The 26,425-nt window shown below is 42.2% G+C and overlaps 1 protein-coding gene across 2 annotated transcripts; it reads left to right on the top strand.

Annotated features, from left to right (window-relative positions):
- The first annotated feature begins 112 nt into the window (after positions 1-112).
- On the top strand, positions 113-24,072 carry MCOLN2 (mucolipin TRP cation channel 2). Of its 2 annotated transcripts, none has more exons than XM_061451647.1 (14): positions 113-286; positions 3,990-4,149; positions 7,187-7,360; positions 11,518-11,662; positions 12,193-12,280; positions 12,407-12,503; positions 12,962-13,061; positions 14,580-14,695; positions 16,081-16,230; positions 17,533-17,634; positions 17,749-17,871; positions 20,463-20,669; positions 22,002-22,117; positions 23,406-24,072. In XM_061451647.1, exons 1-14 carry the CDS (start codon positions 237-239, stop codon positions 23,440-23,442), a joined length of 1,665 nt encoding a protein of 554 aa, XP_061307631.1. In that variant the 5' UTR covers positions 113-236; the 3' UTR covers positions 23,443-24,072. The 2 variants fall into 2 exon arrangements, with proteins under 2 accessions (XP_061307631.1, XP_061307630.1); XM_061451646.1 differs by lacking the exon at positions 113-286 and adding an exon at positions 341-593.
- Positions 24,073-26,425: the final 2,353 nt, after the last annotated feature.

The following is a 26,425-nucleotide window of genomic DNA, read 5'->3' as shown; positions in this document are numbered from 1 at the left end:
CAGAGCCTCGGCAGCTCCACCTGCTGCAGCCGGGCGGGCGGGCGGGCACGTGTGCAGCGGGCGCCCTCCTCCGCCCGGGCCCCATAAAGCCGGCGCTGTCGGCTGGGTGCGCCGTGGGGCTCGCTGGCGGGACCGGGCCGCTTGGCCCAGTCCGCTTCGGTCGTGGCGCCGGCTCTCCCCGTCCGCTGCGGGTTGCTGGGAGCCCCGCCTGGGCAGCGGCCGAGCCCCGCGGCCCCATGGAGATCTCCCTCAAATACCTGCCCGGCGGGCGGGCCGCCGCCAGCGGGTGAGCGGGACGGGGCTGGGGGCGGTGCTGGAAGCTCGGGTCCTGCAGCACGGCGCGGCAGAGAGCCGGGCTCAGGGCGTTCCTTCGGCTGCGGGAGGGGCAGAGCGCCCCGGGGCACAGCGACCGTGTGGGGCCGCGATAACGGGCGCGTCCCGCTGCCCCGGGGCATGGCGGCATGGGGCATGGGGTGCCCGCTGCGGGGGGGCGCGCCTGTCTGGTACCGCGCCCCGCAGCGTTCAGGCACCTGGCGAGCAGCGCGCAGGCGGGGGGCTTACTCTGAAGCCGTGCCTTTAGCTTGCGGCACAAGGTAGGTCCGAACGCCCTGGTCGCTTGGGGTCCGCGCTGCCCGGCCGTTCGGCAGCCGCAGGGGCTCCTTCGTATAGCGGTGCGGGTCCCGCAGTCGCGGCGGGGAGGTGCTGAATGTTCGGCGTGTGCCCCTTGCTCTAACTGCCGCCTTTGGTAGCGGAGGCTGTTGGTGCTGCTCCTGTGGCAGCTTAGTGGCTGGCAGCCCTGTGAAAGGAATGGGTTTTCTCCCAACTTCTTAGTGCTCACCTTGCTGAGGAGTGCTAGGCGATGTCCTCCTCTGGGCGAGCTGTGAACTTGGTAAAAGAACATGAAGGTGAGGCTGGGGTTGCTCAGTCTGATATGTAGAACTCTCTGATTCTTTGTTTTTGTTCTTCCTACCCCACCAATTTTGTGAATATCTCTCATAAAGCTTCAGTAGACTTTTTACAAGGGCATGTAGGAATAGGGCAAGGGGAGTGGTTTTAAACTGACAGAGGGGAGATTTAGGTTAGATATTGGGAAGAAATTCTTCCCTGTGAAGGTGGTGAGGTCCTGGCACAGGTTGCCCCAGAGAAGCTGTGGCTGCCCCATCCCTGGTAGTGTTCAAGGCCAGGTTAGACAGGTTTGGAGCAACCTGGTCTAGTGGAAGGTGCCCCTGCCCATGGCAGGGGGTTGGAACTGGATGAGCTTCAAGGTCCCTTCCAACCCAAACCATTCTAGGGCTCTATAAATATTCTGGAGCTGCGATGGACACTGTCAGTGTTGCTCCTGTAGTGAATTGTTACAGATCCACTTTTTAAAAACATTTTAGGCACTTGATTGAATGGAGCTTTTTCTTCTGGGTGAATAGCTATGTATTGGACGTGTATTTCACAAGTAGGTTAACTATACACTGTAGTCATTACTGTTGAAACCTCTTTCTTGAATAGAATACTGAGCTTTAAATGCCTCACTCCAAAACCTTATCCAAATAACACATTGACCTGCTAGATACAGCATTGCAGTGGTGGCTATAGTAATGCAACTTTTAGAATTGAATTGGTAACAATTATTATTTGTGACACATTATGCTTAATGGCAGTTAGAGATACATGTAAACATGCCTAGTAGAGTTAGTAGTTATTCACAAAACTTGCTTGTATCAGTGCTTTACAAAACATACTATGGAAACCTACTTAAAGGTGTTAGTTACTGTGTCTGGATGGAGTTGAGCCATTACTCTGCCTTGAGCTGGGTGTTTTGTGTGGATTATTTGGCTAATAAACATTTGGTAAGAACTAGATGATTTGTTTTAAATGTGGTAAGTCATTGTTAATCAGAGCTTTTTAATGCTTCAGCTGAAGTTTCAAGTTCTGCAGATTTAATGTTTATTTGGATATTACTTTGAATCTGTCCTAGTAACAAATATATTATACAATTGCTGTATTTCATCTCTTGACAAATTATTTCTTAAATACTACACTGCTGAATGCCTATTCTGTATTGGCCAGCAAAGCCCAACAGCAATACAGGCTTGAATCTCATGGCTTCCTCTTACACTGGAAAAGTATGTTGCTTTCCTTGGCTGAATTTCCTACTCATAGTTTCTACAGTTAACTAATAAAGGAAGCTAAAGGTATCAGTGGAAATAATCCCTAGCCAGTGGAGTTAAGCGAGAGTTGTGTAAATGTGAAAGTACTGTTATTAGTAAACATAAAATTTGTAGAACAGTAAGGGCTTGAAAGACGGCTTTGGAAAAAAACCACCATGTTTTCTGTGGCGTGTGTTTGATTATCAAAGGAAATGGTGTTTATTATAAAGTTTGCTGTTGGATTTTTAAGATCTCTCACTACTGATACTCTTACTGAAAGCTTAGGGGAGGATTTTGCTGAGGTCTTGGGGTGATTCTTATGTCATAACTTTGTGCTTTAAGTCTTGACCAGATCCAGCTTAAACCTGCTCTGTTTCCCCTTTCTTCCTCTATGAGTTGCTATGAGTTTTACTCTGGGTTAGATCTTGTTTGCTGTGTACTGACACAAATGCTTCTGCCTGTTCACGAGAAGCTGTTACAGGAGCAGCAATGTCTTTGGGTGTCAGCGCAGGACTGAAGAACATACATACCTGTTTCCCTAGAGAATACTTGTGTCTATAATTATCATATCTTTTTCTGTCAGATGTTTAAATTTAATTTTTTGTCCTAAACATTATTAGAACAACTCTAGTATGTTTTTATTATAAATCTAAATTGGAGTGTACCATGGTTTCTTTTTCTTGCAAGCTTTGCTGTGTTTTTCTTACCTCAAAACCAGAATCAGCTTGCTTCCCATCATCTTCATGTATGATTGATTTAAGGCTGCGCAATAGAGAGAACCTTTGAGCTCCTAATGTTAAAATAGATTTTTTGGGTTATTTCACTTCCTCTTATGAGAAAACATGACAGTATTTTAACTCATTTCTCTTGTGAGACAGCTGGCTCTAGCAAATCAAATGTACTTTGTGGTCTACAGTTTGGGCTTAAATATCTGTACACTTCAGACAAGGGAGCATGAAAGAAGCAAGAATGCATCTGAAAACTTGGAAACTATGCTTTTGGTTTTGACCTTAAGAGAAAATGTTGTCCTTTATAAAATTCAGAACGTGGGGGGTAATTTTCTGTATGGAAAATGGAACTGATAATTGGTTTCTGATACCAGCTTCAGGTATATGTTACTAACTGATAACTGGCTTCAGATACAATTCCTCTGTCTTAACACATGGAGGAGAAAAATTACAAGCTTGGTTCTGATAGTAGGAAAGTTCTGACAATTACTGTACTGGAAAACAGGGTTAAAAAGACCAGGAAAAGGGGAAAGTTTTCAATGTCCCGTTCAGTGGAGAGGGAGAAACTCAAAGTGATTTAAGACTCCTACAACAGCAGTGCTCTGTGCTTGGTCCTCTGATTTTTATTTTTTTTTTCTTTTTTTACATGCCCAGATATTTGAATAAATAAATGCCTATGAGTTTAGCCCGTAAAGCTGCCTGTTCATAACAGAAGCGTGCTATGAAGCCTGCTCTGGTTGTTTAGTCTCTAAGGAACCTTTTTCTGGTGGTAGAATGTGGGTTATTCAGAGAAATGTGTTAACAGTGACCCCCATTTCAAACATTTAGTTTTAAGAAAGAGCTAAATGTGTACTTGCTGTTAGTATTACAAATCATCATATTTGATACCTGTTTCCTGAGAAATAGTTGTGTGGATGTTGTGTTTTGATGATATAATGCGACTGAATGATTCTTATTTTCAATTATGTGATATAGGGAAATAGCTTTTGCATTTTGTTGCAAAACAAACAGAAAACTGTTACAGACCTCTTATATAAGTCATGTGGTGATTTGAAACTGCAGTATGAGGAAATTGCTAAAACATTCTATTGGTTTCTAATTAACATATTATTTGTGGCAGAAATATGATGGCTCAGTCAGATTTAGATCTAAAAGAGACCGCTTTGAAAGAGGATCTGAAGTTCTACTTCATGAACCCATGTGAAAAATACAGAGCAAGACGTCAAATACCATGGAAACTGGCTTTGCAGATTTTGAAGATACTTATGGTTACTACACAGGTAATCCTTCCTCTGCTTTTATTCTTGGAAAGCATAGCAATGACGTGCAGGAGAAAGAGGTCTGTGGTTCTGGGCCTTTGCCATCCCTGAATATTTATTACTGACTTGAACTTCCTGCTTCAGTCCAGAGAGGAAAAAAATACTAGGAAAGGTGTGTTGAAGAGGTAGAATAACACAAACTAAATTGCAAAAGCTTCCTGGAGATTTTGGGGCAGTATTTGACCAGATATTTTGCTGGTTTTAATACTTTAAAGCAAATGATGCAAATAACTTAGTGGTAACCACTAAATCCAACACTGTTCAGGCTTGCTGTCACAGTATGTTCTGCTTCCTGTTATGTTCATAGAGTAGAGTTTCATTGGACTGTTTCAAAAGTGGTATTTCTTGAAATCTAGTCAGTAACTTGAAATGTGTATGTTCAATGTACATGCTATGGTTCAATGAAAATGCTATGGTCTCTAGTAATGATGGGAATGACTGGGCTGAATCAGATGTTTCCCTTGCTTCTGTCCTCAGATGATGAATTTCAAACAGTCAGGTACCTGGCTGGTAGAGGCAAAGAAGAGGGAGTGTTTAAACTGCACTGGTATCACAGTGTAGCTGGTTATTTTACAGTCCACTAAGAAATGGTGACTGGGGATTGAGGGAAGCAAAATGGGATGCATGTATAAATAGAAATTACTTGTCTGGACCTTTGAAATGCAGGACTCTGACATTTGAGTGTTTGCAAGAACAGCAAGTATACAACTCCTGAAAGCGTGCCGAGTTGCAGGGTTATGGGTTTGTGTTTGACTTGCCTGCTAGAAGGAAGCGTAACTCCAGCTTGGGTGTCCCTGTGTTTTATTGCCCACTCCTGCTTTTCATCTCCCTGCTGGAAATGTGACGGGGTCTTGGGCCCCACTTGGCAGAGAGTCTGTGTGCCAGTCCTGACAGGGTTCTCCCTGCCGGCAGGAGTGGGATGCAGTGGTCAGCCTCTCTAGGCAGGGCTAGCTAAAATAAGTTATATACACTAGTGCTGGCACAGCTGTGACCTGTAGGGATGGAGCTGCTGAGACCAGAGAGCGTATTAAGGTGCATGGAGGGGGATGAGTTAGAGTGGGCAGTGTGAGCACAGTGTAGGGTAAGAGGAAAGGGTGCCCCATGTTTACTGGCAGCTGTACCTTGGATGTGGATTATTGCCCTCTATTCAAAGACGGGGCAGTAACCTTTATGTGTCAACAATGAGACAAAATACAGCTTCACACGGCTCTGAAAAGGATCAGAACTTTCAGTCTGTCCTGACTTAAATTCCTGGGGGAATCACTGAATGTGTGCTTTTTCTGTCTGCCCTCCCAGTCTCCCACTATGCTTTGTGAGCAGAAGGGGTGCAATGCTCTGCTGTTTGGCTTCTGAAGGCCACAAGGTTTTTCTGGGTTACCACTTAACATTTTTGTTGTCAGACCTGGGTCTTGCTCAGATGCCAGGCAGGTAAGTAGACAAAAGAAGGAAAATAGTGTCCGAAGGAAGAGGTGTTGCCACTCTGTAGCGACGTCTCAAATGTGAGCTAATACCAGACGGACAGGTTCAATAAGATCTCTCTACTTCAAGAGTCTTGCCCTCACTCTGAAAGACAACCTAGCAGCTGGTTTATCTGCTTGACTGGAAAGCAGAAGTGCCTTCTGTCCCAGTGTGGGGAGTAAATCTTTTTCCAACACTGTGCTGAAATCCCTCAGGGAAACCCTCCTGAGTATGTTTTATTTCTCTGTATTGTATTGCAGCTGGAAGATCCCTGATTTTATTCATTGCTTTTTTTTTTTTTTTTAGAGATAGTAGCTAGAGTGCTGCAGCGATACTTGTAGCATTCAGTTGGTGATTTTTGTTTTGTAGTCAGCTGAAAATACAAAAAGTTGATTTAAAACATGGCTGAAAGCATGAAGATTCAGTTTTTAGTCTGAAGACTGCATATGTGCAGCAGAGTTGACATCCCCTTTTCAGTTTCCTGGCTGTGACTTTGCTGTACAGCCAGCCTTGCACCAAATGGTCCTGCTGCATGTGTTCTTTTAGCCTGCCCCAGCTCTAAGCAATTACGTTCTAGATTGAAAGATGATGTATTCCAGTGAAGGTGTAAAAATAATAGGTGTGCTTTCCAGTTCTTGTTTTGAATGAAGGAATTTGGATGTTAGTGGAGCCTCTGCTGTGAGGGATTTCTAAGTTCACAGTTCTCTTGCTTGCACTTTCTCACTCTTGCTTCTTCCCTTCTGCTGGTTTCTTTTGGAGCTTGGAAATTCCATGCACTAATGAGAGTTTCATGTTTGCTATTAGTAAGCAGTTTAAATCCAGGATGAAGGGTTAGCTGTTTAGAATCATAGAATACAATTCGTGGCTTGGGATATCCTCATGCTACTATGCCTGTGAATAAACTCTTGTTGCTTAATTATTTTTCAGCTCCTGGGCTCCATTTATGTTTTCCTTGGTGGTGGTGGGAATGGGAGCTTCCATATGGTAGGGTAACACAAACCCCGAGTAGTAATTCTGCTGTTTCTGCTTCTCATTATAACCTCCTTAACCAGCACCTGGGTCAGGCAGGTGATGCTTTTTGTTGCTGTGGAGTCCCACATGGGTTTGCTCTAATCTTGTGCCATGCCAGAGGTAGGAAGAAGGTACAGAAATCTGTCCCATAGCAAAGGAGGGTATTTCTGGTGTAGCAGGTTATGCTGTTAACCCTTCTGCCATTTGCAGCCTCAACAAAAGTTTTGGCACATTCCAGTGAGAGTGGTTGGTCCAGGATGCATGAATGTGGCAGTGATCTATCTGCCTGATTAGTTCCTGCACTGTAAGTTTTGGAATCAGTTGGAGACTTGGTTTTATGTTTCTCATAACCCTGCTTGTGGTAACCCTTAGTATTCTTATGGCATTAGTTAACAGGTTCTTTGCTCCTGTTGTAGCAGGGTTACAGGCACCTTTCTGTCTTGTGTTTATTACAGTTCAAGGTTGTTTCCTAAATGTTGCTTCTTTACCAATGTTCAAAATTCAGATTTATTTTCTTTTTTCTTGTCAGCTTGTTTTTTTTGGTTTGAGTAACCAGCTGGTGGTCTCTTTCAAAGAAGAAAACACTGTTGCTTTTAAACACCTCTTCCTGAAAGGCTATTCTGGAGTTGATGAAGATGACTACAGCTGCAGTATATATACACAACAGGATGCTTATGATAGCATTTTTTATGTTATTAACCAGGTAAGTGTGTGTTTATGATGTGTTTATAAAGCCAATGCTATAGCTATAAATTCCTGCTAAGGTTCTGGTTTTCCATCTCCATTCTTGGGTTTTAGTTTTGATGTTTCAATGGATCAATGGAGGGTCCTGAAGTTGATGTGTAACATCTGCATTTTTGTCTCTTGGAGATGAAGCTAAACCAAAATCTCGCTTGGGTAGTACTGAAATCCAGGAAATCAGAAAATCACTCATCATGCATGAACTAGAACCTTTCTTTAGGTCTTACTTTGAAGACCTATGGGGCTGAATATACCTATGCATGGTATTCAGAAAATTCATGCTTACAGCTACACTGAATTGCAGCTTTGTAGTGAGTGCCAGAGCCCTCAGAATGGGGAATATGGTACTTCCAGGAATGTAGGGGCACTCACTCTGCTTTAGGGATGGTATTTTAAAGAACAGTCCCTTCATAATCATGGGAGGAAAGTGAGGGGGAGGGGGAAACCTAGGATGAAAATTCAGTAAAAGCTTTTGTATTTAATTGAACATTAGTAGGTTCAGAAGTCACGCACTGAAAGGGGGGGATATTTGTTTAAAATGAAATGTCTCTTGTGTTTGGGTATGATGATAAGGCCAGAAACAATTCACACTGGATAAATGGAGAATGGCTTTAAGCCATGTTTTGTTTTCCCTGACCTCAGGACATCAGCTCTGACATTAGATTTAAAGCGGTTTTGCTCCTTCAGTTATGCCCAGCAGGCATCCTGGAGTCACAGGATCCTCACAGACAAGAAGGCTATACCTCCTTCTTAAATACGGCACTCACATGGGGACTTGCTGCTCCTCTGCCATCTGCTCTAAGCAGAGCCATCAGCAGATCAAATGTGCTGTCTCTGCTGTCCTGGACAAGGCCAGGACTCTTATTCCTGGTACCTTAAAAGAGTGTTGAAGTAGTTTCCTCAGTCTTCCTTTGAACTCTCAATATCACCACTATTTCTGCTATAAACTGTGCTTGTTTTTCTTCCTTGCTTGCTTTGTCTCCCTTTCCTTCTTTTGTAGGCACTAAGGCTGAGGTGAAGTGCAGATAGAAGACAGTAGAGAAATAATAGCTTTATATCCTCAAGAATGAGCCGATGTGTGATACAGGCATCAGGAAAAGGTCTCTTCATAAAATGTCTGTGTATAAATGTAGACATATGCTTTAAGGAGATTAAACTTGTATAATCTGTGCTTTAGTGTTGTATGGAGTTCCTAAAGCTTTTTCTTTCTTGTAAGACTTCATAGAGCCTGCCTCCAGGTGAACACTATGACTGGTGTTGCTTTTTGGGGGTTTGCTGTTCTGTTTTGTTTCTAAAGGATGCCTGCTGGGAAGAGCCAACCCTGGTGATTCCTAGTCTAAAAGCAAGTGTTTTTTTTTTTTTGAGAATGGGCAGGTAGAAGACATAGGTGTTGGTGTTTTAATTTGAACTGCATGGTTGGTGCAGGGGTTGTAGGGCAAGCAGAAGGATATGATATTACAGAAGATGGTAATAGTGAACAGCAAAACTGGAGTTGTGAAAACTGAATTTTAGGCTTTGTGTAATGTACCACTGGGGTATTTTCACACTCTGTGGGCACAAACCTCCCCTTCCTCCCCCTGCAAGAAACCAATAGCAAAAAACCCTAACACTCTTTTCCACTTTGAAGAGTATGCAGCTTTTCCTTGCTCCTCTCCTGGGTCCAATTTGGAAGTTTCTATTACAAAGCAGCCATGTGGAGTCATTACACTTGTACCTGCCCCCTGGCAGAGTCTGTGGGACCTGGATGTTCTGCTCTCTGCCCTGTATGGGGCTGCTTAGAAATGTATCAATGGGGATTTTGCTCTTACTGTTTCATAGTGTTGTTTGAAAGTGGCATGCGAGTAACCCAGAGCCACAGGTTCCACTGTCGGGAGAGCAGATGCTGTGAAAGCACATGTGGACCGAGCAATGGCTGTTAGACGCAGTGTTCTAGAGATGTCCTCAGAGGGATGTGGAGCTGTGACTAGTGACTGTTTCCATTCACTTGACCTGCCTTAGTCAGGCTTGGCTTCCTTAATTTACTCTGAGTTAAGATAATGTTCTTCACTTAGTTCTTAACAGGGTTTGGAGGCTGTACTTTTCTTCCAGGCTGTCTAAACTTGTTGCAAGCTCAGCAGTGAGGACTTGAACGGGCACTGAGGCAACCGTTTGGATGGAAGTGTGGGAGCTCCTCTTGCAGCTCCTTTTGGATGTGGAGTGTGTGGTGGCTAATGACTGCTGGGATTTGTTTTTTACCCCACAACATGGTTAGTGGTCTTAATACCCATAGGAAGGAGGAAATAGGATGACGCTGAATGATTCATAACAAAATCCATGTTTAAGGGAGAAAAAACAGCTGACCAATTGTTTTGTTTTTTTTAGGAATGGGGAAGCCTTGTCTGGCTTCCCATGTTTATTCACTTCAGGCATTCTGGGAAACTGAATGCTTCCTTCAGAGCAGACCAGTGCTGTATGTTGCCTTGAGCTCTTTTGCTAGGTGAGGTAATGATAAAACCCCAAATGAACTACTAGATGTTTATACCTTATTTCTCAAAGGGCTGTGGTCTGTTTGGCTTCTCTTGAACAACATTAACTGGTGCTAAGCTGAGCTGGCAGGCAGCTGCCTCGCCTTCATGGTTGGTCATTGATCTCTCCAGCTGTTGAGGAGCCAAGAGCTGTGGGGAAAGCTGTGCCCAGGGCGTTTGACTCACTTATGCAGGACTGGAAGGTGTGATCCCAGGGTTCAGAGGATGTATCTTGCTTCTAACAGACACTGAGGATCTGGAAGGCAAGTTGTGAGAGGACTGGCCTTGAATGGAGTTCCTTAGGGGTGCTCAGGGCTTATCCATGAGTGGCTAATGCTTGGCTTGGCATAACTTTATTCACTTCCATTTCTAGCCCTTGTTTTTAATTTGTATCTTGCATATGAAAAAGGTGACTTGTGCTATATTTAGAGTAAGTGGAAAAAGAAAGTACACTCTCATAGGCATGTTTTTGTGTCATGGTTTAACCCCAGCTGGCAACTAAGTACCATGCAGATTCTAGCTCACTCCCCCTGCCCTGGTGGGATGGAAAGAACTAGGAGAAGGTAAAACCTGTGAGTTGAGAGCGGTTTAATAATTGAAATAAAGTCAAATGTAATAGTAATGAAAAGGGAGATAGTAAAACAAGAGGAATAAAACCCAGGAAACAAGTGATGCACAATACAACTGCTCACCACCTGCTGACTGATACCCAGCCCAACCTGAGTGGTGATTGGCCCCTTCCAGGTAACTGCCCCCAGTTTATATACTGGGCATGATGTGCTGTGATATAGAATATCCCTTTGGTTAGTTTGGATCAGGTGTCCTGTCTCTGCTTCCTCCTGGCTTCTTGTGCCCCTCCTCACTGGCAGAGCATGAGAGAGTGAAAAGTCTTTGATGAGGGTAAGTGCAACATCAGTGTGTAACCAGCATTGTTCTCAGACTAAAGCCAAAACACAGCCCTGCACCAGCTACTGGAGAAAAAGCTTAACTCTATCCCAGCTGAAACCAGGACACTTCTATGCTTGTGTAAAGCAGGCAGGTTAAATTACTCTTGGAGGCTGCCCAAGCTCTGTGTGTGTCCCTTGGTTGCTGGTTATATGGTGAACATGTGGCTTCCTGCCTCTGTCACTGCACAGGGAGCAGGTTTGGTTTTGCTCTGGGAGTGGTTTTGATAAGAACTGTGACTTGGATTGTACATAAAGCAATAGAGTTTCAAGTGGTGTGAAAACTTAATACCTTCATGAGATGAATACATCAGATGTCCCTGGAGTGTGTATGGTTAGTAGCAATACTACATTAAAGTTGCTGCCAGGCATCTCATTAAAAGCTGTGTGCTGGTTTGCTGTCTGGCATGTGGGTAAGCATTTGCAGTCAGCCCAGTGGGTACTGGGCTCCCAGTCACTGTCACCAGGATGCCAATCACTACTAATTAATGGCCAGCAGCCTTCTTAGCTTCCCATGTGAGATCCACTCTATGTGAAAGTAAAGCTTTTTTATTTTTAGCTTTTTAATGTAAAAAGCTGTATTGATACAATTTTGAGATTACAAGTTACTGTTTAATGTAAAAAAAGATGGCTGGCTGTAACTTAATGCTTCTGTTTTGTTTTTAAACCAGTACAGGCAATTAAAGAATGTATCCCTGGGGACCCTTGGTTATGAACATGAAGGATCGGGTTTAAAAATCTGTAAACAACAGTACAAGAAAGGCACAATGCTCCCTTCCAATGATTCACTGAACATAGATGTTTCTACTGAAACAGGTATGGTACTGTTGTACTAAAAAAGGTCTTGCTGTGGAGTACTTATATTCTAATGCTAAATCAGTGAAGTTTAAAACCAGTAGCTTTTTTCATGGCAATCACATGAACATTACCATTCCTCTTCCCCATTTCTCCCTTGGTTTTTAGTACCTGCCTAGAAATGACAGCTGTGTAGACTTATAGGAAGCTCTTTTTGACTTCTGTCATTAGTGGGTTGTGGAGGTCTCTGGTTGTTTCCCCCTCTCCAAGAAGCAGGTTCAAATACAGGATTCTGGATGCTGGTCACTCTGAGCACTCAGTGGTTGGGTGTCCCTTGCGGCCTCTTGGAGCTGAGTCCTGGCTGCTAGCTGCTCACAAAATTGTACATCAACCTGCTTCTGAGCCCACTAACTGGGCCTCTGTATGTATAGCTTGCCTTAAAACCAACGCTCTGCATGATCATGACTTGCCCTTCAGTCTGATTAGCACAGTTTTATTCTGTTTTCTATACAAAAATGTTAAGATTACAGCTTTTCCTCTTTACTTTCCAGAATGTATCTTTTTAAAGCCACAGGAGCTAGCTGGTAAGAAGGCTGAACTGAAGCTGAACTCCTCTTTCTTCAATCTTGAATTTTACAGGTAAGGTGGTGATGGAGATTTTCTTTATTTCAGCTTGTCCTTTCACATGAATATGGTGGATTCTGACTCATGCAATTTGCATGTATGTGTTTGTCTTGTATTTAATATACTTTTTAAAACATCCAGGCTTATACAGGTTGAAATCTCCTTCAAGCTGAAAGGCATTGCCCTACAGACCATCCATGCTCGTGAACTGCCTGACTGCTATGCATTTCAAAATACTGTAAGTGAATACGAGGTATTGCACTTCCAACACTGGATATATAAGAGCTAAAGCGAAGGGGTAGGCATCATCCTCCCAGCTAGACTTCCAAGGGAGAAGTAGTTGAGCATGTCCTGGCCTCCAGCCCTACTTCCCAAAGGCTGCTGAAATAGTGTTTCCATGTGACAGTATTGTTTTGTAACATATTCCAGCTGGTAACTTCAAAACCTGGGAAACACATAAATAATTGTTGTTCTTCTAAAGGTTAAACTCGAAGTTTGGCTTCTGAAAACACTACTTTTTATGCAATACATGACATGTTCTCAAATTATGCCTAGACGCAATTTATGCTGACAGCTTTCTCAAAGCTTACCTGACCAACAAGTATTAATACATACTGTGTCAAAACACTTAGCCGGATTTGTTTTCTGGAAGGAAATTTTACTAGTCTTGTTTCTGATACACTTCTGTGTTTCCAGATAACTTTCAATAACAGAGCCCACAGTGGGAAAATCAAAATCTATTTTGATAGTGACACTGATATTCAAGAATGTAAAGACTGGCACATAGTTAGCTCTGGTAAGTATGGTGCGTGTGTGCATGATAGCAGCGTTATGCATCTCCTGTCACTTCCCCTGCCCTGTAACAGTCTGTCCAGTGAGATACTCCCCATCCTGTTCATCTGCCTCCAGCTCTTAAAACAAATAAATACAGCTCATCTTGTGCAAGTCATCAGCTGGGAAATAATTCCTTTTTGTGAGGGTATTGAGGTGAGATGACATGGGTATCTCTGTTATGCTGGTGTGTGTTAGCAGCAAGCTCTAACTGGAAGGAGGATGAGTATGTATTCTATAGTTTTTAATTGTTCTGCTGCTCTGAGATTGCTCAGATAATTTAATGCATTAACAGTGGTGAATTCCAAACTCAAACCTTCTACAGCTTTCCTTTCTTTCCCTATAATTGAGGTGTTCTTTTTCTGAAAGTAAGGATTTTATTTTGTGCCACTGGTGTTAGGTCTAATGATGTGTATGAGCATAGGGTGGTACCTGCCTTGTATTTGTAATGTTAGGGCTTGGTTTGACAGCTAAGAAATGTGCTTTGAAGGCCCCTTCAGAAGAATAGAAGCTGTGACTGAACACTGTGCAACTGCTTCTCCCATGCATTGACTTGCTGTAAAGGACTGTGGTGGAGTGATAGTTTAGTATATATGTATATAATATATATATACAGCAGTGTGCTATATAGTATCTTGATCAACAAATGTGTCAGATGGTCTGCCTTTTGCCTGGGCAAAGCTAGCTTTTATCTGATAATACCATATTGTACTGATATTAAAGTGGTATCTTATAGTACATTCTGAAGAACCGCAAAGTATTTTGCCTTGCATCTGTATACAAAAACTTCTTACAGCTGTCTTTCAACTAGCTGTTCTTTATTTTGCATGTAATTAGCAGAGGAAGCACACATTATTCTGTAATAAAGGCGGTAAACTGAAGTGTTACTGCAACAATGAAGTGTTTCCCTTTATATTTCTGTAGTTAAAATCTATGTGATGAAAGATGTAGGGACAATTGATGTGAGTAAGCAAAGGAAAACACCCGACTTGAGTTCCCATGAGGGCTTCTAAAGCTGTGAATGAAAAGAATACAGTACAGAAAGTCAAACAAGTTTGTGATTGCAGGTCAAGGAATGAGAAACAAGGCAGGATTTTACTTATCTATTTACTTCTTAATTTAATGATGTTGATACAGGCCAAAATCTGCATTTCTTTTAGCCTGTGTAGTTGTAACACTGTTGGAGCACAAATGGGCAGGTAAACTTAATGGAAAAAGGGGACACCTGTGTTAATATACCCATTTATTGGTTTTACTTTGAAGAACTTGAACATACTTTTAATTCTTGTAGTCCAGTCTCTGTAGCTGTTTTCATGTAATTCTCTGATCAGTTGTGCTTATAATATGCTTGTATGAAGAATATTTCTTATAACCTATCTATTTATGGGGTGAGAGTGTTTAAAGGCAAAATAGGGGACATCTTATAACAATTTGTGCTTGGATGTGAGGAGACTAACTGTACTTCCTTTCCTTGGCTATACAGTTCTCCAGAAAAACACTCAATATATTCTAGCCTTTGATGGATTTGTCATTTTAAGTTGCTTTGCTTCTCTCATCCTTTGCACACGATCTATTGTTCTTGCCATGAAACTACAAAAGGTAAGTTCAGTGCTTATAATCTCCATGCTTCCTTTGTCTGTTCTGTTTGCTGCTGGTCTTGTGAAGTAGTACAGTTTGAAACATAAAGTAGTAAATACCTTGCAGGATGTTGCTCTCTTACTGTTATCCCTATCTCTAGAGAGGATGTATAGATGTCTGTGGTGAACGGTTGCTAGCTGTTTGTGTAGTGCTGTAATATGAAGTATTTTGTTATATCTCTCAAGGCCAAAAAAAGGAGACTTGCAGTTTTCTGGTGTAAGGTTTTTTGGTTTGTTCTGTTTTTTCTTTTTTCTTGTTTTTGTTGTTGTTGTCCAGGATTTTACACAATACTTCCAAGTCTTTGTGCTCTGAACAACCAACATATCCTGCACCTGCAAAACATGAACTCTTCCTTCCCTGCTTCAGAGCAGAATTCCCATAGAGGTTTTGTCACAAGTAATGCTTTAATGAACATCCCTGCAAACCAGCTCTAACTGGAGAAAATGTGAAGGGTAGCACATAGTCTAACTCTGGCTGGGTTTTTGTTTTTCTGGGGCTGGAACCACCCTTTTTCAGTTCTTTTTCTCCCCCAGCAATTCCTGATCAGTCTGCTGGCACCTTCTTCCCCGCTTGCCCTCCTTTGCAGGCTGAGACTAGCTCTGTCCAGCTGCATCTCGAGCTGTTTGCACAGCTGCGTATCAGCAGACTTGGCTCTTCTGATCCAGATGCTAGTGCAAAAACACAAGCTGGTACCTGAGATGTGCCAGCTTATAACTGCTAGTTGATATAAACTTCACAAGCATGTGGCTTGTGAGAGCTGGAAAAAGAGTTCAGGATAGGTAGGATATGAAAGCGCAAATATTTGTCTTATTTAAAAGCTATGAAGAAGATATATTGAACAAGATAGGTGAAGAGAATGCAGCCCAGTAAAGGCATTGTCAAACTGGTGTCAGGGCCATCAGCATTTACTCATGAGCAAAAAGAGCAAGTGAAAGCAGATGGGCAGTGTTGGGTGTGGGAAGTAATATTGTTGGCTGGATTGGAAGTGAGAGCTCTTGCTTTATAGCTGTCTTTGAGTTATTAATTCTCTTTTCCACTTATTTGTTGAGTGGTTTTGCTCTGTTGGAGGTGGACAGAAACTTTTGCGAAGATGACTGAAGAGGGGATAACAAACCATGGTTAGGCTAGTGGGGATTTGTTATGAAGTCAGCTGTTCTGTGGCAACAGTTCTTCTTTTTTCTCAACTTATTTCTTTTGCTATTGAGAATGACTTTAAAGCTATTATTCCAGCAAACCCTATAGGAAAAGGGGGTATCTCAAACTTGAGTACTGCTACACTACTGGGCAACTGTACATATTTTTCATTGAAGATGATCTGTAACTAACACCTAAATGCTTGTCAATAGAGATTTGTGAACTTCTTCTTGGAGAAATACAAGCGTCATGTCTGTCATGCTGACCGCCTGGAGTTCATAAATGGATGGTATGTCCTGGTAATTATCAGTGATGTGATGACAATCATTGGGTCAATCCTAAAAATGGAAATAAAAGCCAAGGTGAGAGTTTAATACTTCAGATAAAATATTAGGCTGGTTACAAACATATGTAATGTTGGGGACAGTTTGAGGACAAGTTAAAGTGAGCTGTCGCAGTCACTAGTAATCTTGTTTGGTTTTGCTAGTTGTTATTTCTTAGCACTTGTTGGACTAATAACTGGTTTCAGTTGCTCTTCCCAGAATCTTTCAGTAAGACCATGTAAGCTATTTAAACACCTTATTTCCACAGTGCTCACCCTGGTGTAGGGCCAGTGGGTGAACAGTTCCTAATCAACCAACTAAAAAAACCTAAAACAACTTGGGTTGTTGCTTCTGGGAGAAGCAGCAGTACTTACTGCACAGGGAAATGAGAGTCATACCCTGGGATAAAACAGAGCTCTGACAGCTTGTTAGAAGCATGACTATTACAGCCTGCTTTCCTGCCCTGTCCAAACAACAGACACAGACAGTGCTACCTGCTAGTCCTTGACCTCCTAGTCCAGGCTTGCTGAAATCAGTTATCTGTCCAGCTGGCAGCTCGGCAAGGGAATTTTGGTTTAGGATTTTTGTTTACTTGCCTTTTTTTCCTCCAGTAGAGCTGTATGTCAATAATTCATGTATTCACAAAACCCCATATTCTGGGAAAAACGGGGTAGGTAGTGTGCTGCTCCTGCTTAGTGTGTACTAAGGCTCAAAGGGCAGATGCCCAGAGTGCACTTAACAGGAAGCACTTGACAGCCTCAGCTATATGGCAAGGTGGGGGATGGGGGTAGGAATCTTGATCTTATTGTAATCAGCTCTAGCCTTCTGAAGTAAAATGCAAATAGAATTGGTTATAAACTTCACTGGTAGTAAAAATGATGTTCAGGCTCTGAGCAGCCGGTAACCTGCTCAGAGATGTGAATGTGTGTAGCATGGAAAGGGCTGTAGTCCTGAGGCTTGCTTTTCATTTAAGTGATGGGTTGTGTTTTTCTAAATAGGCAAACATTCATTCACTAACAATAGCTTTTTATAAGCAAAACCTGGGAGGTATTCAAGCTAATTTAAAGTCTGTTATAATGAAAGGGCTGTAATTATTCCAGACTGTGCATGATCAAACCTGAAGAGTATCAGCACAGATGTGCTTTCATTTGCAGCACTGTTACGTTTGAGTGGTCTCAGTAAGTAACTGCAGTTCACTTTGATCTGATTTTTGTGATGTAGCAACATCCTTTCAATATTGGACTGCCCTGCTTTGTTTGAACTGGTGGAACTCAAATAGCTGTCAAGCTGACATACCTACTGCTTTGTAACTTGACCACCTGCTCTGTTTGGATCCCTCAGAACCTCACAAGTTATGATGTCTGCAGCATTTTACTTGGAACATCAACTTTGTTTGTCTGGGTTGGAGTCATCAGATACCTGGGATATTTTCAAACCTACAATGTAAGGCAGAAATCAAATATTTAACAATCAAAGCATGTATTTATATTTGTCACTTACTCAGGTCTCTAACTTGTGAATTTCTTCCCTTCTCCTTTCTTCCACCCTGACTTGTAGGTGCTTATTTTAACTATGCAGGCATCATTGCCCAAAGTGCTAAGGTTTTGTTGTTGTGCTGGGATGATTTATCTTGGCTATACTTTCTGTGGTTGGATTGTCTTGGGACCTTATCATGAAAAGGTATGTCAGCAGTGTTAATCCTTTCCTGGTCTAATGATGTGTAAGTATTTGTGTCTATAGCTCCTAGTTGTCACAATGGAAATGGGTCTTAATGTTTGTATTTAAAAGCTGTAATGTGAAGAACATGGGAGTGTTTCTCCTTCCACGTGTACCTCCTGCCCTTTTAACAAAAGAACTGTATTCTTGCTTTCACTGTGCGCTTGAACTCAGTGTAGTCTCCAGTACAAGGTTGTGTTTGTGATGAACAAGTGGTCTATCTGGGTAATGTCTGTCTGGAGGCTAGAGGGCATAGGTCTGTATCTCTTTCGCCCTCTTCTGGCAGTCCCAGTTCAGTTGAGTTGAAGAGGCACTGACTAGGTCACTGTTGAAATTTCTGGGGATCTCCTTGGCTCTGACTTTGCTTTTCTAAAGTTTTCCTGTGCCATGTAACTCCAGCTCTTGCATCTTGACTCGTAAAGGGGTGGATGAATGCTTGTCTTGTTTAATTTGCTTCCTGTGTGTGGGTGTGTTGTGGGTTTTTTGTTTGGCTGCTTTGTGTTTGTTGTTGCGCTGTGGTTTTTTGCTGGTTTGTTTGTGGGGTTTTCTTAGGGTTAATACTGGACTGTGTGCCTGGTATGTTGCCGTGTCTGAAAGGTACAGGAGTAAGGCTTTGTATGTTCCAAAACAGCAGCAAAACAGCTGTAAAGCTTGTTTTGTTTTGTGTTTTCTTAGTGGATGCAGTAGATGACCGTTCAAAAACGGGCAGATCCCTGTTGTGATAAATTCTAGATGTCCATTAATGAGTTACAAATGTATAACTTATCATTCTTGATCTCCAGTGATACACTATATATACTGTAACAGGGCCACATGCTGCAGTGCCTGCCTCAGCTTCTCATGCCCCCAGAGCTGGGATTCCTCTAATGCTATGTAATTCTGTCCTCTGAGAAATGTAGGCATTCTGCCTGCACATGTTTTGAATTGATGACAGCATATTGTTCTGTGGGCCGCTGGCTGCAGCGGGATCCTCTGTCATACTAGAGGCTCAATTGATTATAACGGGCACAGCATAAATACTGTTGTAGCATCCTTGCAGCAAGTACATTAATTATCTGAGCAACAGGATATGTGGTCAATAATACGCTTTTCTATGAAAATCGTACCTCTTGCTAAATACCACAGATCAATATGAAGGAAAGCAGCTGTGCTTGAGGGGTTCTCGTTTCTGTCAGTTCCCGGAACCCCACTGGGAGGCAGTGTGGCTCCGCACACAGCCGGACGAGCCCCGAGCCGCTCCCGTTATCCCGGATGAGAAATGGGAAGAGCCTTCCCTCATGAGCAGGTGAACAGGAGAGAGATCCTTGTGCTCAAAAACCTGGAAATACCAATGTTGCTCTTCTTTCCTCTACTACAGCAGGAGAGAGCATTTTGTGTTATCAGTGCAGGGGCTTGTAGGTGAGCAGTCCTTAGCAGGGCACTTGTGCCAGTGTGTCAAAACCTGTGGGTTCAGAATTTACCTGTCCAGTGTCTCCCTTCTTGCCAGGTAATGTAGTGCTGGGTTTCATAATGGCCTCAACATTATTAATTATAAGCCATAGGTAAAAGCAGACCTGCTGTTCCTGTACAACAGTATGTTCTCCATATAAGTATACACTTCTTGACATCTTGTTTTCAATTTAGAGCCCCAGTGTAAGTGGGTGTATTCATGTTTCTTCATTGCTAATAGCCACATTAAAACATTGTGCGCTAATTCATATTGTTCAATATAGTTAACAAATCCAGTATTTGAGGAGGGTGGGGAGCAGAGCAAGAGGGGAAAATCTGCTCACCTGGTGGCTGAATGGAATTTAGCCTCAGGATATATTCCAGCTTGGGGAAGTGGAGTTAGGAATTTAAGATAATGTCCTTGAAACAAAACCGTGCTTTTGTCTAGGGTATGCTTCAGTAGCTTCACAGTACAGCTATAGCTTGTACCTACAGCTCAGAGAGGGCTTTCTGAATGACAGACAGATGGTGTTGTTGCAAGAAATTTAATTTAGACCACTTGAACTCTGAAGGCTATATCCTATCTCTAACTGCTTAATACGGTATCAATTACCCATACTGCAGTAATGCTGCAGAGCTGGGAAACCAGAGGATGTGGATTCTGTTCCAGCATACCACTGATTTACTGTATAGATTCTGTGAAATCACTTTATCTGCAAATGGAACGATATCTTCCTGTGGGTCTAAAATGGATTAAAATTCAGTAACTTGAGCTTCCTGTGGTGGTCAGTTATTGACCATTTTGCCATTGAGCATCAGAAGGTCATTTCTTGATAATAAATAATCTTAATTCTGCTGTTGATATATAATGCTTAGCCCTTGATTATTTTCTAAATGTTTATTACTGACATGTATGTTTTGGCCTGTATGTAGAGGAAAGAGTGTGGTAGCATTTGATTGACTGGATTGGTTGCTTTCTGTAAGTAAAATTCTGTTACAGAAAAGGTTGATTTGGTTGTGTGTTGCTTGGGTTGGTTGGTGTTTGTCCTTTTTTTTTTCCCCCACTTTCCCTTTAATCCAGCTGATTGCTCTTCATATTATAATAATAATTTTTACTCACTTTCTAGTTTGAAGATCTGAACACTGTGGCTGAGTGTCTGTTTTCTTTGGTCAATGGTGATGATATGTTTGCCACGTTTGCTCAAATCCAGCAGAAGAGCATGCTGGTGTGGATGTTCAGTCGGTTGTATCTGTACTCCTTCATCAGTCTGTTTATATACATGATCCTCAGCCTGTTTATTGCACTCATTACTGACTCTTATGACACCATAAAGGTAAAACAGTTGTTTTCTGTTATACTTCTAACCAGTTTGGTACTCATTCTTGTTAATGACTCAACACCATAGTACCTAGCATCAGGCATGATGACTGGTAAGACTATTAACATCTTTTAGCTTAATGTCTGATGAAATTGGGAGGATGGGTGGGTAGCCATCCAAATGGCTAAGCCATGATTGGTTTGGAAAATCATCCTCAATGTGTTTATATTTTCTGCTGCTTCACCTGGTTTCAAAAGAGTAACAGCTAATGGAAGCGTGAGTGGAGTCAGTTTTTATGTCTAGTTATACAGAGCTGGATAAGGCTTGTTTGAAGTGAATGTTTCTTTTCATGGCCTCAGAAGCTGAGGTCAAGAAGAGTTTGCTGGCCTCTCAAAAAATATCCACTTGGCAGGAGTGTGGCAAGGGCCAAGCAGATAACTCTAAGCTCATTTAGGTGTCCACACTTGCTTAATGTGCTGTTTGGAAATGTGTGTCTAAAGGGAAATATCTTCTAAAAGACCCAGTACTTCTCACTCAAGTTAAAATTGTGCCATCCAGTTCCAGTATAAACTGGCTGAAAGGGAAATGAAGTTTCCAGTAGTTACCTTTTGTTCTTGTGCTGTCTCCCCTTTGTGCTCCTGGTAGCTGCAGTAACCAGTGGGAAGGCAATGTGGATCATGCTCTTTAGTTTGCATCCCTTTCTTCTCTTAGTGTCAGATAAACAGGCTAGCAGAGTAAGGCTGGTCTGGCATGAACCACACCTTCCAGACCAAGCAACATCTCCACTTGCTAAGCATCTCAAAATACTATTTGCCTGTCTGTGCTTATTGGATGGTCAGACCCACAAAATGGTGTTTTACTGTTTCCCTCTGAGCACTTCATGTAGATCAGTGGGAAGCCATTTCAGTGTACTGAACTGGTGTTACGCAGAGCATTTCTTAAGCATGGCAATCCTGGATATCCACATTAGGGCTCTTCAAATCCAACATTGAGGATCCTAGGGAAAAATGAGCCCAGGGAACTTGCAGTGAGTACAGCAGCTGATGTGAACAAGGAAGAAACATCGCCAGTATGACCTGAGATCAGCTGCTTGGTCTCTTATAAACAGCAAACAAAAGGTGAAGAAATCTGTGAGCAATGTCAATTTTAGGTCACTTAGATTGCTTTGTTCCACCAGTTACATATGTGGTGTTTCTAAGGTGGGATTTTAGTTTTTTTGTCAGACAACAGTACTGAACAAATGAACCAAATAGACTGACTTTGACTGTCACAGTCTAGGGGAAACTTTAGAACACCTCATGTGCAGTAACTTGTCATGTGTTGTAAATAAAATGCCTTCTCTTCCAGAAATACCAGCAAAATGGGTTTCCAGTAACAGATCTCCATGAATTTCTGAAAGACCACGGCAGTGCTGGTTACAGAAAAGAAAGGACTTCCATGCCACTTGTCTGCTGCTGTGGAAGGTCAGTAGGGTATTTTCAATGTCTTTTTGAGAAGTACATAAGCTAGCTTCTCACTGCAAAGTGCTGTATCACAGATGCTGGAGCATCCAGAATTCAGCCCGTGGAGTATTTGGACACTGTTTCTCTCTTGGGTTTTGCCTGTTGCTTGATCTCTAGTCTGGCAGTGGTGCAGGGGTGGCAATTCTGAGCTTAAATGCATGTTTTAAGTGTTCTGTTGATATGAAAACGACCATGTAGAAACTGGTGGAACTTGATGGGAGAACTGCAGAGTAAAACGTGGAACTGCCAAGGAGTCAGGAGCAAACTAAGTCTCTCCTGCTTAGGGTTTTGCAAGTCTTCTTTTTCTAAAAAGCTTTTCAACTAGGCTGGGGATAGTAGCAGAAAGTAAGAGTATGTGTTTCAGCCAGAGAGTAGTACTTAATCCCAAAACTAGGCTGTGTCTGTAAGACAAACTGGTTTAATGCCATCTGTCAGTATTGGAAACACACTTGTATGTCTGATGGCTACCAAACTCAAGCCCTTGGAGGTCTTAGTGGTGCTTTTTAAGCTGATGTTGGTGAGAGATGAGCATCTTGCCTTGTGCTTGCTGGTCTGGAAGTAGACTCTTTGAATTCTGTTTCTGAGGAAACCTAACACACCTCTGAATGCCTAATTGAGAGGGGAGAGAGCTTATTGCTGTCCCTAGGCAGTTCAGGAGAATTCATGCATGAGCACAGAATGGTTGTGGGTGCTTTGTATGGAAGCCAGGCTATGGGAGAAAGAATAGAGCTGAACATGAACACTTGATCAAAATTGGTGTAACAAATACTATTTTAGCAGTGGCATACTGCTACTTACATACTGAGGCTTTGTGAGGTGCGGCTTTATACTTTTGGTGTATTCTGACAGAAGGAAGCCTCATAGCTAAAAAGGAGCATGCGAGATGATGGTTGGCAGGTATCCCAGCAGTTGCTGTGGACACTTGAAAGTCAACTAATTGCAAGAACTCCAGCCAGCTACAGCTTCAGGTTTCACATCCAAGTCATTGTGCAGGATAAGAGATTTTTGTCTGCTCGAGCATAATAAATATGCTTTACTGTAGAGAACTGAGAGTGCAAGCCTGGTAGCTGAAGTGAAAATCTAGAGCTCTTGCTACTATAGCAGTTTCTTCTTGGTTGTCCTAATGCAAGTCCTGTAGTTGCTCACTATAATGGGAGCGAGCAGAACAGAAGGATCAAAATTTAACTTGGTTTTCTATGGGTAAATGCATTTCTTGCCGATTTAGAACTTGAATTTTTTTCTTTTGCAGACAACAGAGTGATGACAACTTGATACTTATTAATTGATTACAAGTTGAAATTCCTCACTGATATGCAAAGAAAGAATAGCTGTATGGAGAAGAATAATCCTACAAATTGCAGTAAACCCCACTATCTGGACCTTCCTCACTGTGGACAGACTAATCTTACCTAATTGAAGGTGCTGGGGGAAGAAAAGCTGCTAATGTGGCCTCAGGTGGCTGACCAGGAGGAGAGCCCAGAACCTGTGCCTGGAGGAGGGCTGTGAAGAACTCTGTATTCTTGCCCTACATTCTGTCCCATGGGAGAAGACTGATACTTGAGCATTGTCTGTGGGAGCCCTGTTTTCTAATTGCCTCTAGGAGGAAGGAAGGTAGCCCTGAATGAACTGTTGTTGTTAATAAGAATTATATGAAAATAATTTTAAAGAAATAATTCCTTGTTTAAAAAAAATACTAAAAGGCAGTAAAGAAGGGAGGAGTTTTCCACTTAAAATGATGCATTTGGCTTGTAATGTCTACTTGGCACAATTAATTTCCTTGAAATAAATCTATGTACAACTACAGAGCTGCACAAAAGTGCAAAGTAATTGCTGTTCTCCCTCTTGTATATTGTTTTAACACAAACAGATTAGTCTTTTCTTTAACAGCTTTACTAAAAAGCAGTTTGTTATCCTCTTTTTGTCTGTGCGTCTTTTCTGTTATACCTAAAACGTGCATACTGTGTCCAAATTAAACTTACTACTTCAGCTCTAGGTAAGTTTTTACATGGTTGGAAACTTCCTTGGCAAGCATTGTATGAAAGATGATGAAAAGATTATTGCTTTTTTTAAACCTACTTTTGATTTATTAGTATTACACTGTTGTGTTGCCAGAACCTGGAGGACAAATTCAGGCAGAAACAATGCCATGGAGTTGACTTGCCTAATTACTTCTATTTCAAGCACATGTTCATTGGAAGAAAGTATGTAACAACTGAGCCTGGCAGTTGGTTTGGTCAGGTGTCTTTGGGATGATCATCTGTGAAGTACTGTATTTCACCCTTAGATCTTTATAAACTTCTTTCAATGAGAACAGAGCACTTCCTGCAGCTTTAGAGCACTTTCAGTATAGTACTGCATGGTGTTAACCAGATGCTCTGGAAAACTTTCAGTGGTACTGACTGCCCCAGGGCTGGATGGACTATTACCTTAGATGTTCCCCTTTGTCTGAATGGGGCTATCTGCTCCCTAGAAATACTTCCTGTAGCAGATGATGTTTGCTTCAGTCTGAGTGTGTTGGCTAGAACTTGGCATTGATATGTGTCCTTAACTGCTCGGAGCTGACTTGGGAAGTTCTGGCTTAGTGCTTCAGATGGCAGTGGCAGTTTGGAATGCTGTCCTGGTGTGAGTAAGTGAATGGCAGCTTCTTAATGTCTTTCTTCTTCCTTTACAAGAAACTGGGGGGGGGAGTTCTGGATTCACCTTTTCTGGTAGGTTGAAAATAATTTTTTTAACAGTCCTGTCTTCATCTTCTGCCTCTCTGGGGTGTGTAAAGGAGAGGTTTGCAGCTTCTCCAGCAGTATTTCTGGCCATTGGTAGGAGCGGTGGTGACTGAGCTCTGGAAGGAGGTGGTGGTACTCAAATTTTTCCTGCCTAGCGTTTGCCTTCTCAATAATGAGTACTTTTGTTGGAAATTAATGCTGTTTTGTCTTGCTTAGGCTGCTGCTCGATGTCTGACAGGGACAGTTTTTGTCAGTGTTGCCATGTAGCCAGGCTTTGCAAACTTTGATGCTTCTCTTGATGAAATGTCTTTGACAGAATCTTTTCCCTATTCCCAGTCTGAGCAATGCCTTGCTGTGGCCTGAGCTGTCACTGCAGCTTGTGGGTAAAAATTACACTGCTACCTATAACCAAGACTTTACACTGTCAGGCAAAGATTTTCTGTAACTCTTCATCAAACAGATGCTAATTCTCTGATCTAGAACAGAGGATTACTGCTTTCCACTCCCAGTTTTACTCTCGGTGTTCACAAGTACAGTTTGTTGGGGTCAGTGTTAGTTTTTTAGTGTGTGCTCTGGGGTCTTGGATAAACAAAGTGCTCTTTAAGCAGGCAGCAGAAGACATTGACTAGTTGATGGCAAAGTTTCTTGTCCCATGCAGTGTGAATCTTGATTTGTTATATGTAAGATGCTGGTGTTTTCTGCTTTATGAACAGTGTGACAGGCTCATTGCCTTCTGAGGTCTAGTGTCCTCTCCTCCCTAAAGCGAGTGAGGTACATCCTGGACACTTGATGCTGTGGGCCATGGTGAATGAGCCCAGAGGCTCTGACTCAAGCTGTTCCTTTCCAATTTAGTAGGACACTGTGTGTGACCTGCCAAAGCCATTGCTCAGATAAATACTTTGTGAGAGAATCCTTGGGGAATGAAGGAAAGTATTGTCAACCAAAGGAATATAGAAAATACTTAGAATTCTCACTGATTTTAAGAGTTAATTTCTATAATGGTATCATAAAGCCTTCTTGACTGTTATTGATTTTTAAATTACTTTTTATCATATGAGCTGCTTGCTAGCTGGACTCCTGCTTCAGCCCTACCATATTAGAGCAGGTCACTAATGTGTTGTAGAAACCAATTTGTGTCTTCACCATCTGTCTATGGTAGGTTTTTTTTCTCTAGGAAAAAAGATAAGAGCTAGTTGCTGGAGCTTTTGATTGGCTCTCTATTCCGTAGAGCTTAAATTTAACAGGAAATCTGACATATGTTGACTCTTAATTCTGTGCATTAATACAGACTTGAATACAACAGGTGGTCCCACTCCAGCTGCTAAGGAAGTGATGCACAGTAACGGAAGCAGAACTGGAGCATAAGATTTTGCAAAGTGTTCTGAAAGATAAGCTGTTTGGTTGTCTTGTTCCCTGGGAATAACAAGCCTTTGCTAATTGCTCATAAAAGTTAAAAAAGGAGGACAGAAGTGGATGGAAAGGCAGTGACAAGGTTACATTAGAAACAGGCAGGAAGGAGGAGAAGAAAGCTTCCCGAGCCATCTTTAAG

This window comes from Pezoporus flaviventris, unplaced genomic scaffold (assembly GCF_033815535.1).
Source record: "Pezoporus flaviventris isolate CSIRO_AGI_PZ_B2104156 unplaced genomic scaffold, CSIRO_AGI_Pfla_v1 ptg000013l, whole genome shotgun sequence".
In the NCBI taxonomy this organism is placed as follows: Eukaryota; Metazoa; Chordata; class Aves; order Psittaciformes; family Psittacidae; genus Pezoporus; species Pezoporus flaviventris.
Note: the sequence above shows the minus strand (reverse complement) of the source record. Positions and strands in the feature narration are given on the sequence as shown.